Source organism: Trachurus trachurus (assembly GCF_905171665.1).
Source record: "Trachurus trachurus genome assembly, chromosome: 11".
Classification (NCBI taxonomy): domain Eukaryota; kingdom Metazoa; phylum Chordata; class Actinopteri; order Carangiformes; family Carangidae; genus Trachurus; species Trachurus trachurus.
The window spans coordinates 14,628,641-14,643,497 of record NC_139904.1 but is presented as its reverse complement, the minus strand read 5'-3'; the positions used below and the strand labels follow the sequence as shown (position 1 = coordinate 14,643,497).

Below are 14,857 nucleotides of genomic sequence, written 5' to 3'. Positions count from 1 at the left end.
CACTCACTTTTTCATAGCTGAAGGTGAAGCATTATTCCGCCTCGACTTGCATGTTTAGTAATAAATGGTGCTGATAACGTAGTGGCTCCCTGAAGTAGTTACATTTTTCTTCTTTGGTAAGCTAAATGAATATCTTGTATCAAGAAAATAATGCACATCCTTCTATTTGTGGGATGTATTATGATCATGTGAGTGAATGTGTGAGCCGGCTGTGTAGTAGGCCAATGCAGTTTTTAAAAAAAGAAAAAGGTTTTAGAGTACATTTATAGAGTCAGATTTTTGGCTCCTTCAACCTTTCTGCTATTGAAATATTCAATGCAAGTATAATATAAATGCACAATCTAATCTTATTAACCCCCCAAACTATGGCTTGAATCTCAACAGGCACTTCTCTGCCAAAGTGCAGCCTACACAGAGGTAGCTACAAAACACAAAGGCTATGATTTACCCTTTGAAAAAAAATGAGAGTGAAAACAATGCTGGTAGAGGATAGCCAACACACACACATTCATCTGTTGGCCTGCATGTAAAACATCCCCCCTCAGAGGAGGAAAAGCCTTGTGTAAGCAGATCCGATTGGCCCTTATATAAAATGAAGAAATATGGGCAGAGTGTAGCTCCCTGACGAGCCGCTGAAAGTCTGTGACATGAAGCCGAGTCCGGGGACCAATCATGCATTCCAGTCAAGGAATGCCAAGAGCCCCGGATCTGAGCCTCATGTTAAAACACAGCCCCACCTCTGCCATGTAAAGGCCGAATATCTTGTCACTCATGCAGCATTGCAACGCAGCGTTAAATCATTTTCCCCAACGACTCTGTTATCCCATATAACTCATATGCATGAAACATATTTAAAATGTATGTCTCCCTTGAGATGAGGCTTAAACAAAACACTTGTGCATAGATGCATTGGTTCCAAATGCCTCCTCAATGGCTGAATAATCCTCATTTATAAGGCCAGCGGAGGTTGTTACATGGCTTGGAGCAGCACTTAAACTCTATGAACTGGTGAATAGTTGCGTTTAAGTAGCAGCCGTGGCCGTGCAGCTTAATGTATCATACTTGGGCCCGCTCCTTCCCTTCTGGCTTTTGCATCGGCTGTATAATAGTCCAAGACGTCTTTATAGGACTCGATAACTTGCATCCGTGAGGCACAGCTCCAAACGCTGATGTGTTTTTCGGTACAATATATACTGCCCACGCACAGTTCTCATATTTTGACCCAATGACTAAGTCTTTCATTTAAGGCCTGAGAGAAAATAACAACTCTGTGTGTTTGACAAAAGCAGGAGAAAATACAAACTTGATTGATTTATTTTTTTCTTGCAGCTAAGATTTCTGTTTTCTTTTTTTTTTTTACATGGTTCAAAACCTACTGATTCCAGATCAGTGCTTCCCATATTTATCTCTTTCCCCCCCAGAACCTATGGTTTTATTACACCGGTGGGCCCCTTTCTTGCTCCTCTATGGACTCCATGCTGAACTGTATAAATTCATTTATCCTGCTTTGGGGGAAACAGCCTCCTCCTGTTTTATATTAACATGAACCCTAAACCTGTCGTTATATTTTGTATGTATTAGGCTGAACTTTGGCTTACGTTTTCCCCCTCCGGTTCTTTCGTGATGAAGAATACGAGACTGGCAAGCCTTCTAAGCACAGCTGTGCGTCCATATTGCTGCTATTGCTCTCTCTGTTTCCCCTGTGTGGGCTGGCCTCTGACCTCAGTGACTATCCTGCAGGGGCCGAAGGGGACCGTTAATGTTCACTAGTGATGTACAGCTGTGCTTCACTCAAGCTGGTTTGTCTTTGCTCTGCGCAGCGTTAGCACATGTAAATGAAACTCTGCTAAATGTTTTTTGGATTGCATCATTTTCATGTGTTTTTGCTCAGAGAGTGAAATCGGAATCAAAAGGATCAGAGAAGCATAAATAATCCATTAAGATCTCTTCATTTGCTGAGGAATAATTATTTTACTTTTCTTCAACGTTTTTGTCAGTACACTCACACACTAGTGATTATCTTAAACACTCTAAACTGCAACTAATGGTAATTTTCATCATCCATTAGTCTCGTATTTTGTATACAGAATGATGAGCCATGACAAATTTTGAGAATCTACATTGGTGTCTTTAAAACTGATTGTGTTGGAAAAACCAACAGTGTAAAACTCCCAGTTTGTACTAATGGAAAGAAGAGAGAAGGAGCAAATCATCACTTCTGCTGTTGGGAAATACTTGGGGAAAAAATAATTTCTTAAGGATTAACTTTCACTAACTCAAGTGATTATCTGTTGATCAAATTTTTAGCAACTAGTGTACTGGTTTTACAGGTCTCAGTTTATAGTTATATCAGTTATTGTAACCATGACTCATTAAACACCGTGCCATATATGTCTTAATCTAGTAATTACTGTACTTGTAAAATGTAATTTCTGTCATGGAAAAAATGTGTGACAGTATGAATGCACTACAAACTGTGCAGGTGCTAGTAAAGCAAAAGGAGCAATGGTGTGTGATGTGTGTACGTGCTGTATCGTGCATCCTGGGTCCCGTTCTCATTAAACTTTTTTTTATTTTTTTTATTTTACAGCCAAATCCAACAAAATGAGTTGTTTTTCTTCCTGGTGTGAGGTGGTCATCCTGTTTTCTATTGTGTGGAATACATTTGTGTTACAGTACACAGACCCCCAGTTGTAGTGCAGAGAGAGAGAGGCACTTTTGTGTATTCTGTATTGATGCATGAACAGAGCTCAATAAATAAACACCACAATCTCAGCCTTTTGACAATTCATACTTTGTGTAATCCAATGGGTTTTTATACGGTTTATTTATCTATGATGTTGGAATCTCAGCCCATATAAAACCTCTTGATCCAGCTGTTTTATTTGGAAAAATACAAAATCACCATATTTGGAGATGTGTGGGTTTCCTTGAATAGCAGCTGTACGTTTTTACCTGATGCAGGAATACCTGTTGTCTTGAGACTAAATGTAGGTTTATGCAGATTTTGCAAATACAGTATTCGCCCCTGGTCTTGTTAAAGTGTCACGGACCAGCATGCGTGCCCAGTGGGTCCTGTATTTTTTTCTTACTGTGCTCCGGTGGCCATGACAGCCAAGGTAACCCATCTCACAGCAGCATAAGCCGGCCTGTCAGCAGAATCAGCCCTGTGTTTCTTGGACCCTGTTGATACCCTATACATAATGCCACACCAGGAAGCCCATTGCCAGCCCCGTAATCCAAGCATCTTATCAAACCAATCAGCACTTTTCCAGCGAGAACACTTTTCGACCGTGACAGAAGGCGGTTTCACAACATCTGGTGCTCTGAGGAGAGAAAAAGGGAGGGAGAAAGTGAGTTGGAGTGAAAAGAAAAGTGTGAGAACAATCTTGATGCTGGTATGGAGATTTTAAATCAACACCACATCCTGCTTTCTCTTTCGATACAGGTCAGCGAGCGGGCAGTCAGTTGTCAGTGCCTGCCCGCCGCCGAGTGGAGGCTGCTCGCAGTTCCGCTCGTGATATTCTTGTCCATAACATTTGTCACGGCGCTTCCTCACAGTTTCTGTCTTCTTCTCTGTCTCTCACCCGTGCTAACCTCTTTCTTTTCCCTCTTCCCCCCTTTCCGTTTCCTTTCTCCACATTGATTCCTGACCTTTCTTTCCATCAGCCCAGTGCAGCGGTGAGAGGTTACCACAGCAGCAAGGCGGCAGCTGTGAGTGGCTCCAGTTGGACCGCTGGTAGCAGTGGCGGTCAGGGGGCCTGGAGCGGGCCCTCTCTCACCCATGCAAGTCTGCAGCATTATCTCTCCCACCAACAACACCCGCATCACCACCATCCGTCTACGCACACAAGTTACGCCTATTGCCCAGCCCACACAGCCGTGAGTACTACACATTTTTTTCTACGTCCTTGTTAAATAATGTTTCGCTCTCTGCCAGTTTGTTTGTTGCTCTCATCTCTAAGAATGTGTCTGCTCTCCCCGCGCTGCTTCTCATTTGTAATCACCGTCTCTCTGGTATCCATTAATGGCTGTTACTATCAGGGAAGCTCTTGTGCACCCAGCAAATTCTCTTTCTTCGTCTCCCTCCCTCTCCCCCCTCCCCCTCTCCCCTCCCTCCTCCATCTCTTTCCTTTAATCTTTCCCTCTTTCCCACACCCTTTCCTTTCAAGCTCTCACAGTGTACATCACTTCCTCTCACTATTTCTCCCCACCTCCTTCTCCTGCTTTATCTCTTCCTTTCACCCTCTCTCTCTTTCTCTTTCTCTCCTTCTCTTCTCTCTGCAACTTAATTTGTTTTCTTTCATCCATCCTCTGCATCGACAGTGCAATGAGAGACTAATTGAGGTAGAGACACTTTTGGACAGCTTCCCTTGTCATTATCGTTGGAATTAATTGTGGCTCTGCAATCCGTTTGATTTGACTTTATTGGTGCGATCTGGTTTTCTAATGTAACGTTCAGGCTGTGACTGGAACTCAGGCACGAGCCAAATTGAGGAATTTCATTATCGTCATGTTGAGGTCACAGTCACGAAGCTGGAAACAAATATTTGGCAGTTTTTTATATCGCACTATTTCTTCCTCTAATAAATGTATTTACAAGGTTTCACACCAAATCATTCTCTCTCATTTTCCATTACGAAACTCAGATATTCTCTCATCTTAAATACACACTACTTAAATTCCCTGCTGCCTATTTGCCAACATGTTGAGACTCCCCTGAAGCGCTTACATGCAACGGGTGAAGAAATTGGATTGGATTTAGATACGATAATCATCGCTGTGCGCTGGCTCCTGGTGGCACACAGCATTCCTTTTATGTTATTCCTGTGATATCAAGGTAGGCATTCATTCAGACACAGTCGCTTTTCAGTGAGGGGAGAAGGAAATTGTCTTTGAGTGCTCAAGCTGTTTTGTGTGCATCATTTTGTTACAGGATTCCAGTGATAATCACTGTTTTCACTTGTTTTACACAGTTGTCACCGTCACTCACAAACACTAGCATTACTTATACAGTACCACCACTACCCAAGACAAAGAGGAGAGGGGTTTGGTTGTACACAAACAGGAAGCAAAAGCAGAGAACATTCCACCATACAGACATAAATGCTGTGGTTCTAGCTGTGGTCGGGCTCGGCCACATTGCTCTTTCTCACAAGGTCTTGGAAAACATCAAAGTCTTTTCCTTTCCGTCCCCATCATCAACATCCAAACAGACACAGGACCCAGGAGTGACCCATGAATTTGTATTGCTTAACCTTTTTTTTTTTTTTTTTAAACAAACATTAATTCACTTTTATCCTCCTCACAAAAATATGGCTATTGGTTTTCTCAGCAGCAAATAAAAATCTATAATCGGACTAAGAGACACTCAGCTGTAGTGTCTCCAGAGAAACAGTAGGTGTAGTATTGAACCTCACTGTCCTTTTTGTAACAACTGGAAATGGTCCACTGCACCAAGTACGGGAAACTTTCAAGTATCAAAAGTCGTTGTCGTGAGTTTATGATCATTTTGTGCTGTTTTTCTAAATTGTGGACTGCATTTTACCATTGTAGCTGCTTGTGTTTAGACCATGACTCAAACCAGCCATAACACGTCGTACTTTTCTCACAGTTCAATATACTGTATCATTTTGATGCTGAGGCTATAAGTGGCTGCTGCCTGGAAACTCTTGCATCATGTGATGTTTGTTATATTATTACAGAAGATCATATTATGACATTTGAACAGGTTTATAAAGAAACTGAAATAAAACAAGCATAATTAATGACTTTTCATTTGGTTAGTCTGATGGAAAATCCTGAAGAAAGAGTTAAGAAACAGGATGACAGTGTCAGCATCCATAGGGAACTAGTAGGGGTGAGTATGAAAATAATGTGCAATATGCTGCGGCCTTTAGGCATCTGATCATAGTCTAAAGAAAAAAATACAAGTCCATTTGTAATGGGTGGATCCATCTTTGTATTGCATCAATATATAATAATACCTTTTCTAAGTCTGAGACATTCCAGGAAATACACATGGGGTGCATCACAATGCCGGCAGTCAAGTTTTGATAGTGTAAAAAAAAAGTCCCTAAAAGGATTTGAAACAGACACACTCTACAAACAATGCAGACACACCTCTGTCTTGTTTTGTTCCTCTCTGTTGTCGTATGTGTGTTTCTGTCGTTGAGGGATGTTAGCAGGCCACATTTCACAGTACTTGCCTAACCCATCGTGGTTACAGATCACTCTAGGGTTATCAACCGCTTGCCCTCATCTTGACCCTCTAAACCTGCAGCAAGCTCTGCTGGCTTTGACTTGCCTGTTTTCATGGGACAGTGGGGACAGTTGTTTTTCTTCAGCAGTTTTCATTTTGCCCCTGCAGAAAGCAATCTCTCCCCCACTATCATGTCGTTGTCCAGTGCTGTTACAAGCCGACACTTTGGCCTCAAGGAGGATTCCCAGTGCCTAGAGAGGGCTAATCCTGTGGCTAAGAGTAAGCGAAGGCTTGGTTCTTGCCTTTCACTCTGCTTTATGCATTTTTACAGTTTCTCATTTGCAAACACATACTGTATATGGAAGAGAAATTCAAACACAACTAAAGCAACCCCCACGCTTGCCCCCTCACCATCTCTTTTTGCACTTTCTTTCTATTGAAAATCTCCCCCCTTTATTCCTCCCTTGTCATTTTATTGCTTCCCTAAATACTATTATAATTTCAGGAATATTAGATACAAAAATGCCCGACAGAAAGGGAAGAAAAACAGAACTGATAGCTCAGCATGTGTCTGTCTTCTCGGCTGAGAGAGGTGAGTAAATAAAGGCAAAAAGAAAAGCAAGCAAGGATCCAGCAGAGATCAAGAAGCTTTGCCTCCAGTGGGTTTGTAATTACAATAGAAGCAGATACATTTCCACTCTTAATATGGTGGGATGAAGATCCCTCAGGGAGGAAGGTGGTATGACAAAACAGCAGTGGAGAAAGTCACGTAGAAGTCAGGAGATGTGACTAGAAAGAGGGTGAGAGAGAGATTGTATTACTTGCTGTAAATATGCAATGCTAACTTTGACAAAATACTTTTATATTCTACAGATTTGCCTTGCTAAATGCATTTTTGTGGAAAGATAATTGCTGCCTGGGTTGTTTTTTTCCCCCCAGTCCAGAATGTGTTAACATCCATATCTTTACCAAAGTCATAGGAAGATAGTTGAGGTGGATGGTTGCCAATGGCAGTGTCAGCCAGTCTGTCCATTATTATGGTAAACTCAGCAGCTATTTGGTGGATCGTCATTAGATTTTGCACATTCACCAGCCCAGCTGGCAAATCACCAACGTTACTCCACTGCCACCATGAAGTTGACTTGACTTCTGGTGCTTAGACTTTAGTGATATGTCTTAAACTATTGGATGATTTCCCATGAAATTTGGTACAGATATCCCAATGACTTTGATGGCTGCAAAAACTGCTGTAGCCTTGACTGTGACTAAGCCTCATGTTTTAGATTTTCTGGTCTCTGAAGAATTGATCACAAGTGCAGTGGCAAAGAAAACGAAACATTCTGTGTACAGTAGATACTTCCCAGTAATTGGTGTGACAGAGTCCATTTATGGCTGATGGCAATAATGCTGGACATGCAGTGTCAGGTAAAGTGTGGACTTTGTAAAATGAGTTTCCACTCTGCTCAAGGAGTTTTGCTCTCGGGATATTTGATATGCAGCCTCTAGCTTTGAGAAATTTTCTCTCTACATATCTGGACCCAGCTGTATGTATATAGCACTTTTTAATTTCCTCTCTTCTGTCATTTTTATTGTAATTCATTTTCACATTACAAATATTCTTTCTTTCCCAAAAGCACACTTTTAATGAGCTACTTCTCTGCAGTGCATATGGTAGAACAGACAACTCTATAGCGAATATTGAGAATTTGACTAATAGTCATTGTAGTTGTTAATTGCTTTTGTCTGTTTTCTATGCTTATGTAGGATTGTACATAATATAATATGGTCCATCGGTTGGTTACTATATGTTTTGTTTTCACGATGGGTTTAAAACAATGAGGGAGAAAAATGCGTCATCTTTTGAAAAACTAATTTCTGTTAGATAATCAGGCTTCATCGATCTTGTCATCAGTATGGAGTTTTTAACTTGTCGAGAAAAGCAAATTATTGGTGCAGAAGTTAAAAGTGTTTGTATTATGTGGTAAAGCATGATACGAAATGGAAGTAAAATATTAATCTCTGACCAACACTGCTCCACATTCTCTCCTCAACAACTACAGTATTTTCTTTGACTGCAATCAGCAAAGGTGTGCCTTCTTTCCCTTGATCCTTTCCTTTACCTGCACTGTACTTGCCTGGATACCCTAACCCTCATTTTGACTGAGATTGCCATGGTGGTAATCAGACAGGTCTTTGTGTGAGTAACCATTTCCTCAAAGGGCTCAGAAAAACTGAATTGGATGATGGTGGGAGCGATGGCTGACTAGTGGTTTAGCCTCTGCATTGAATCTTGGATTGACTGAGAAGAGATAAAGTGATAGAGGTAATTCTCTGTGCCAACCTCAGCATCTAAAGATGAGATGTTCTTGAGCAAGCCACCTCCCTGTTACTTTTCCATGTGTGTGACTGCACACAGTCAGTGAGACATGAGCATATGTTCTTAGTCAACTTTCTTTGCTTCTATAAACACATTTTTTTCTGTCTGAACCCCAGAGCTGTTTCATTTCTGATGGTATGCCTCCTCTGTCAACAGATTATCTCTAAAGTGCTTAATATCCAGATGTTTCCAACATTGCTTCAATCATCTTGGTCTCTTCAATCCGGATATTATGCATGTGTGTCATAGTGTTTCATTATTTTGCATCTTAGATGTGCTTGGACATCTTACATGTGTCCTGGCTTAATCGCTGCTGTGGACTATTTAACTGTACACAGCGAGGAAGAGGATTTACAGTAACTGGTGTACTCCAGCTAATTGCATCCATGTAGTGTGCTTATGACCAGGATAATTAAAGCTCATGCAGATGTGTTGTTGGTGCTCTTGTCTCGTTGAGACGGGACACATTTGGAAAATCTGGGGGATGAATTCTGAACTCGAAGGCCACCCTGCATTGCGTCTGTGTATTGCTGCAGAGATCATCCCTCTTCATAAGATACAGACAGAAACACACACCTACACATGTGCTGCAAGAGACAAGACCAGCTTTTCCCTCCCATAGGACAACATATACTCCACTGCTGAAGAATTGCTGCAAGAACTGTTGGCAGGTCAACTCTTTCCATATGTTATCCTTTGCTTCTTTATGTGGAATTTTTGTCTTATCAGGCCTAGATAACAAGACACATTTTCTCCCAGTAAAAACATTTGAATGGGTTATCATCTGAGTACGTGGACATCCCTGTGAAACCTTCAATTTAATCTAGAGGTGTTGCCTAAGCAAACTCTGGATGTTACCTCATTAAACTTGCCGAGCACACCTTGGCCAATCATTTAGTCAATACAACTCTTGTAAAGATTCCCGGCACATCTTCAGATTCACAAGGCCTGAAGAGTCAGAGATGAGGCAGAGAAAATTAGTGATAATCAGAGTGAGAGGAATAGACAAAATGAACAGGACAGAAAGTATTATGATCCAGTGTTGATTGCAAAGTGCTGCTCTGCTATTCCATTTTATTGTACAAGCAACCAAAGCAGTGCTTTAACTACAGCAATGGTAGCATTTGTTTGTTGACATCTGAAAATGAACAAAACAAATGAACAGTTTCCACAGTTTTATATTCATATTCATCAGGTGTTGATACAGTACCTCCATCCTACTGACTTACCTTTTGATCTGTCTCTCTTTGTGAGGCCCAGACTCTGGCACAACCCTGGGTGTTGTGATTTGCTTAATTAGCCATAACTCACAAACACCCATTTACGCAGGCTGACAGATGACACAGTCAGTTAGCTGAATGAATGGCCTGCCTGCTGGCAGCGAGTGAGGGCTCGTCCGCTGGCTGATGGCCTGTACAAGGAAACAGAGTTGAGGGTAGTTATCTGTGAATCGCTCAGGAAAGCAGAAAGTTGTCAGATCCTTGAGAGTGTAGATGGCATGTCAGATGGAAAGTAGGGAATGAGAGTGGGAGAAAGGATGTTGTGGAAAAACTATTACCATGTGAAAAGTTCCACTTTATATTTGATTTTTGATGAATCCTTCACAGAAACACTTCATCCAAGAGAAGATTAGCTATGAATTCTCAATCGCAGAAGCAGCAGATGTCTTTGTGTACTGTACATGTGCAGTGCGGCTGCGAGAGCCTCATGGAAGCTTTGTGATGAAGTACATTAGCTTACATTTTAGAGTCTGAGTCTCTTTCATCAGCCCTTGAATGAAGAGCATTGCTCATTCCCCAAATACTGCAATGATTCATCTTTGCCATGAGCTAGAATGGGCTTTGTCTCAGTAATTAATTTAGCTCTCGGGACAGCAGTTGGAATGAGTCGTGTCTTCAAGGCCTAATTAAAAGAAGATTGTCAAACATATTCTAGGTCACACAGCTCAGAATCTCCAACCATTTAGGAGGGATTTTTAGGCAGCGTCACCTCGTCCTTCATGGACCATTTTGTTGGCTGATAGAGCGTGGGTTACGGAGTGAAAACAAATGGTTTTATTTGCTTTGTTGATTTCTTCAGGCAACACTTGAACATTGAGACACTTAATGTTTTGTTTATTATTGGATGCTTGAGTCAATAACTCAATCCATTTATGGCCTTGTGCCTCGGATGTCTTTGTCTCTGCGTGGAGATGGTTTGTTTTCAGTTGCTAAAAAATGTCATGATTCCTTTATGTGGAAAACAGCCACTTATTGGACTTCCTGTATTCAGCTGTGTGAAGATGCACATGTGCACAAATAGCTTAGGTTTTTAGATCACTTGCTCTAAAACACAGATATTGGCAACGCATTCATCCAAACATATCAGCTGTAGCACTCGTTTTATCGAACTAGCCAGGACGACACACTGACAGGCAGAAAGTGTCTATCTTATCTGTCCTTATAATGAGAATCAATGACTTTAGTTACAGGCACAAAATGGCTCTAACAGTACACACACTTACACACACACGGTCTCAACAATTAAGCGCGAGCTGTCGGGCTTAGTGCCTGGGTCCATTGTAAGCGCTCTAAACCTGTTAGACTGTGACAGACCATTAAAAGGCTGCCAAGGCCTCCTTAATTTGCTTTAACAGTGCACACTGAAGCAGAGTGACTGAGTGCCGTGAGTGTGTCTCTGTGTACCAACCTTCATTTACTTATGACACTCCTTTACTAACCATCCCAGTCACCAGCTCACGCACAGTATTGACAGTATCTACTGTACAGCTTCTAGTCAATACAGTACCTCAGCTTCAATTTCCTTCACACCATTAAAACCACTGCCAACACTAATAATATAATGTGTTTTCCAAGTCAGATTAATATATATATTTTTTGTAAATTTTTTGAAGCAAAATGTAAACAACACTTATTATCTAGACATTGGAAGGTATTGCTAGAAAAAACTGCAGCTCGGTTTTTATACTGTTAATATAGCCATGTCTATTCTACAGGAGTGTTAAATACAAAACCTTCACGTAAGTCATCAGCATCGTTATAAAAGTTGTTTGTACTCTGTTAAAATGTTGAAAAGTTTTTGGGTTACAGCTTTCCTGATTGACAGTAACACTTAAATCTGGTATAGGAACTGTCAGGGAAGTGGAAATTACATGTTTCACACCTTAATTGTATTTTCACGCATTGAAAACAACAGCATAAGCCCAGTAGATCACACTTTTCTAACTGGTGTTTTTCCGGCTTTATTTGAGTCAAATAAGTAATTATTTTTTTCCCCTCACAAACTCAAACTGCCATCTTGGCTGTATATCTTGGCATGACAGTTCATAGAGGTGATGACCAAAAGGCCAAACAACAAATATGAGATCCGGGGCCAGGTTGTAAAAACACAGACTTTCCCTGCCGAATACTGTGGTAGCTGACTGGATCCTAACCAAACTAACATGGTCATGATGACAAAGCACTTTGTTTGTAGGGAAACTTGTTCACAACACCAGTGAAGTTTTTCCAGCTGTTGTTTAAAGTTACATAATTCACTGTCTCAGTGTTTCTGAAATTAAAGCATAAAACAAATACACAACCGGGGTTTTAGAAAATGAGGAAAATCTTGGGGATGTTCTTATTGAACTAAATTTAATCAACATTTTTTACTTATTCAGCAGGCAAACATGCTTATGATATTAGTTCTACCCAGTATTATTCAAAAAGTTTGGCCCAACACAGGGGGAGTTCCCACAAATGTATAATGCTTGCAGGTTGCAGGTCTTTATTTCTTCCCAAACCAGCTCCAGTGGGTTAAAGTCTGGCGACTGAGCTGCTCCTCCATGTAAAGCCACCGTCTGGTTCTGTTCTCCTGTTTTGGGTCATTAACTTGCTGTAGGACAATCCCCAGACCAACCAGTCTGTCTTCCTTTGATACTTCCCTCTTTCTCACCATTCTGATAGCTACATACAGTGGTGCTTCCTGCCCTCCAGTATTGTCCTAATAATACCTCAGAGGGGTGAAGCAACACACTTTGTGCCAACACTGGCTTTGTACTGACAGAGAGGTTTTTTTTCTCACCTTGGGCAATTTATTTGTTACCTTTTGTACCATGTGAGGTTTTTTTCACTGGATTCGAGCTGCTGAAATTTCAATAAAAACTACTAAAGTGGAGTTGTTCTAAAACATTGGACCGGTAGTGTATTTGACACTTCTGAATGAATGCTTTTTGAGCGGATGTTTCACCTAGCAGGCATTTCCTGTCGTGACCAGAGCTTGGCGTTCTCCACCATTAGGAATTAAAGGCCCCGGCCACAGAACCCCGAGTGCCAGACCACAGGAATATCCAGAATCTGACCAAGCTTCCAAGCCTCCACATGTTTCATTTCCTATTTCACAAGAGCGGGCGGTCCATGCAAATTCCTGGCTGTGGTATGCCACCAGTCTTCATTTAGCAGCGGTTCGTGGTTGATATTAGATGTTGGACACAATGGGAGATGTAAGAGTGTGGATTAGGAAGGGTGCTGGCAGATCTTACAGGGATTTAAATGGGTGTCGTCTCTTGTTCAGATCACGCGGACTGTCATATTTACATGTCATTGCTGGCTTAGTGCTGTTTCTTGGCTGTGTTTAATGGCGAATTCGGAGCGTCTCATCTGTGAAATCGCTCTTGAGCAAATCAGTTTGCACCTGTTACTTTCTGTTCAGGTGATTAGTCAATGACAGGGTGGAGCAGGGGAGCATAAATCACACATCTGAGCTGTAGATGTGACCTTAATTCCTAATGTTTCACTCTGATCATGCCTTGGTTTTCAGCTACACATACAGACACACACACACACACACACATTCACACACATTGACATCTATGCACAGATGGGTTTTCATATATGGATGCCTGGGGCTGTAGTATTGGCTTTAAAAACACCCATAACATCTGTAAAGCATTACAGCTGATTATACTGGTCCTTCAGTGCAATCATGCAATATGGGCATGAGCGATGGCTGAACATGAACCGTATGGGAAAGGAGGAGATTATGAGGCCTCTACGATTCTAATGAAGCCTTGAGGCCCATGGCTACATACACACAGGAACACACCCCGACACATTAATTTCACACAGTCATGCTTGTCTTATTTACATACTAGTGAGAACCTGACGTTAATTTTTCACCCCAAAAGTAGGTGCAAAGATTCTCCCTATCTGAATGTGATGCATATTAGAATTCGTGGTCCATTTTAGTGTTTGTTTGGATACACACAAGATCCCTCATGATCAAAAAGTAGATGTAACTGAGAGGATTCAGTGTTCAACTCTTGACTCAACTCTCTTAAGAATCTGTGAACGTGAAATGTGTGAAACATTAATTTGAACATCGGGTTTTGGTGCAAGTTCTACAGAATCAAAGAGAAAATACCTCTCATTAGGTTTACTGACTTGTAGCACACACTGAAATTCACTGTTAGATACAGGCACATTTCTCTTAACTGATGTTAGCAACCTTAGTCTACTTAGCCTGCAGTGCACACTGGAGACTCTCTGTAAGTGGTTTGGGCTATTAAATTTTCTTAGCATGAAAGAAAGCTAACTTGTTCTTTGAACTTTTCCCAGGAAAACTGTCTGTCTCAATCTCTATCAAATTAATCATTTCTGGTATTTTATCAGTGACAGAAGAAAAAAAAACACTGGAGTTCATCTCTGTTATTACAGTTGTTTGCCCTGTAGGCAGGGTTTTTCCTGACTCGACAGGAGGTGGTGATGGTGGTACCACAACTCTGACCCATTCAGCTTTATTTCTTTAATTATCTCTTTATAGGAGAATAAATTCCAGCGTGCAATAATAGACTTCACGAGGCTGTAGATGGGCCCTTTGCATAAGTGAGGCTATGAGCCAGATAATCCATAAATATCTGCTGTCTATATGTACATGTCAATATAAATAATAATAGGCTTCTGTTTACAAGGTAGTAAAACAATGAATAATAGAGGAGGCCTATAATGTACCACACCGGATCATACCAGATGATAGGAACACCTGTACAATGCAATGCAGTGGAATACAACAGCAATATGTGTGTCCCTCTCTCTAGCTTGTTATATTCAGGGGTTTAAGTTCAGTACTATTATCCTGTTTTGGTGTGTTGTACTGAAAAGTGTTTCTAATATGTGTATTGATATAGTGGTCACAGGTTGTTCTGAATATTTTTGTTCTACAATGCAGGCTCACGAGTAGCCTGGCCTGTAATTATTGTTGCGTGCTTTTCAGTCATGTATGCTGTTTTTACTGATTAGTTC

At 41.1% G+C, this 14,857-nt stretch overlaps 1 protein-coding gene across 2 annotated transcripts in view; it reads left to right on the top strand.

The window, feature by feature from the left end:
- LOC310993609 (RNA-binding motif, single-stranded-interacting protein 3) overlaps positions 1-14,857 on the top strand; it is a gene marked incomplete at both ends in the record, with an annotated part of 259,796 nt that overhangs the window by 50,752 nt on the left and 194,187 nt on the right. For both annotated transcript variants that reach the window (XM_083982008.1, XM_083982009.1), the window contains one exon: positions 3,670-3,882. In XM_083982008.1, coding sequence (XP_083838134.1) covers positions 3,670-3,882 — 213 coding nt within the window. The remainder of the gene's footprint in view (positions 1-3,669; positions 3,883-14,857) is intronic.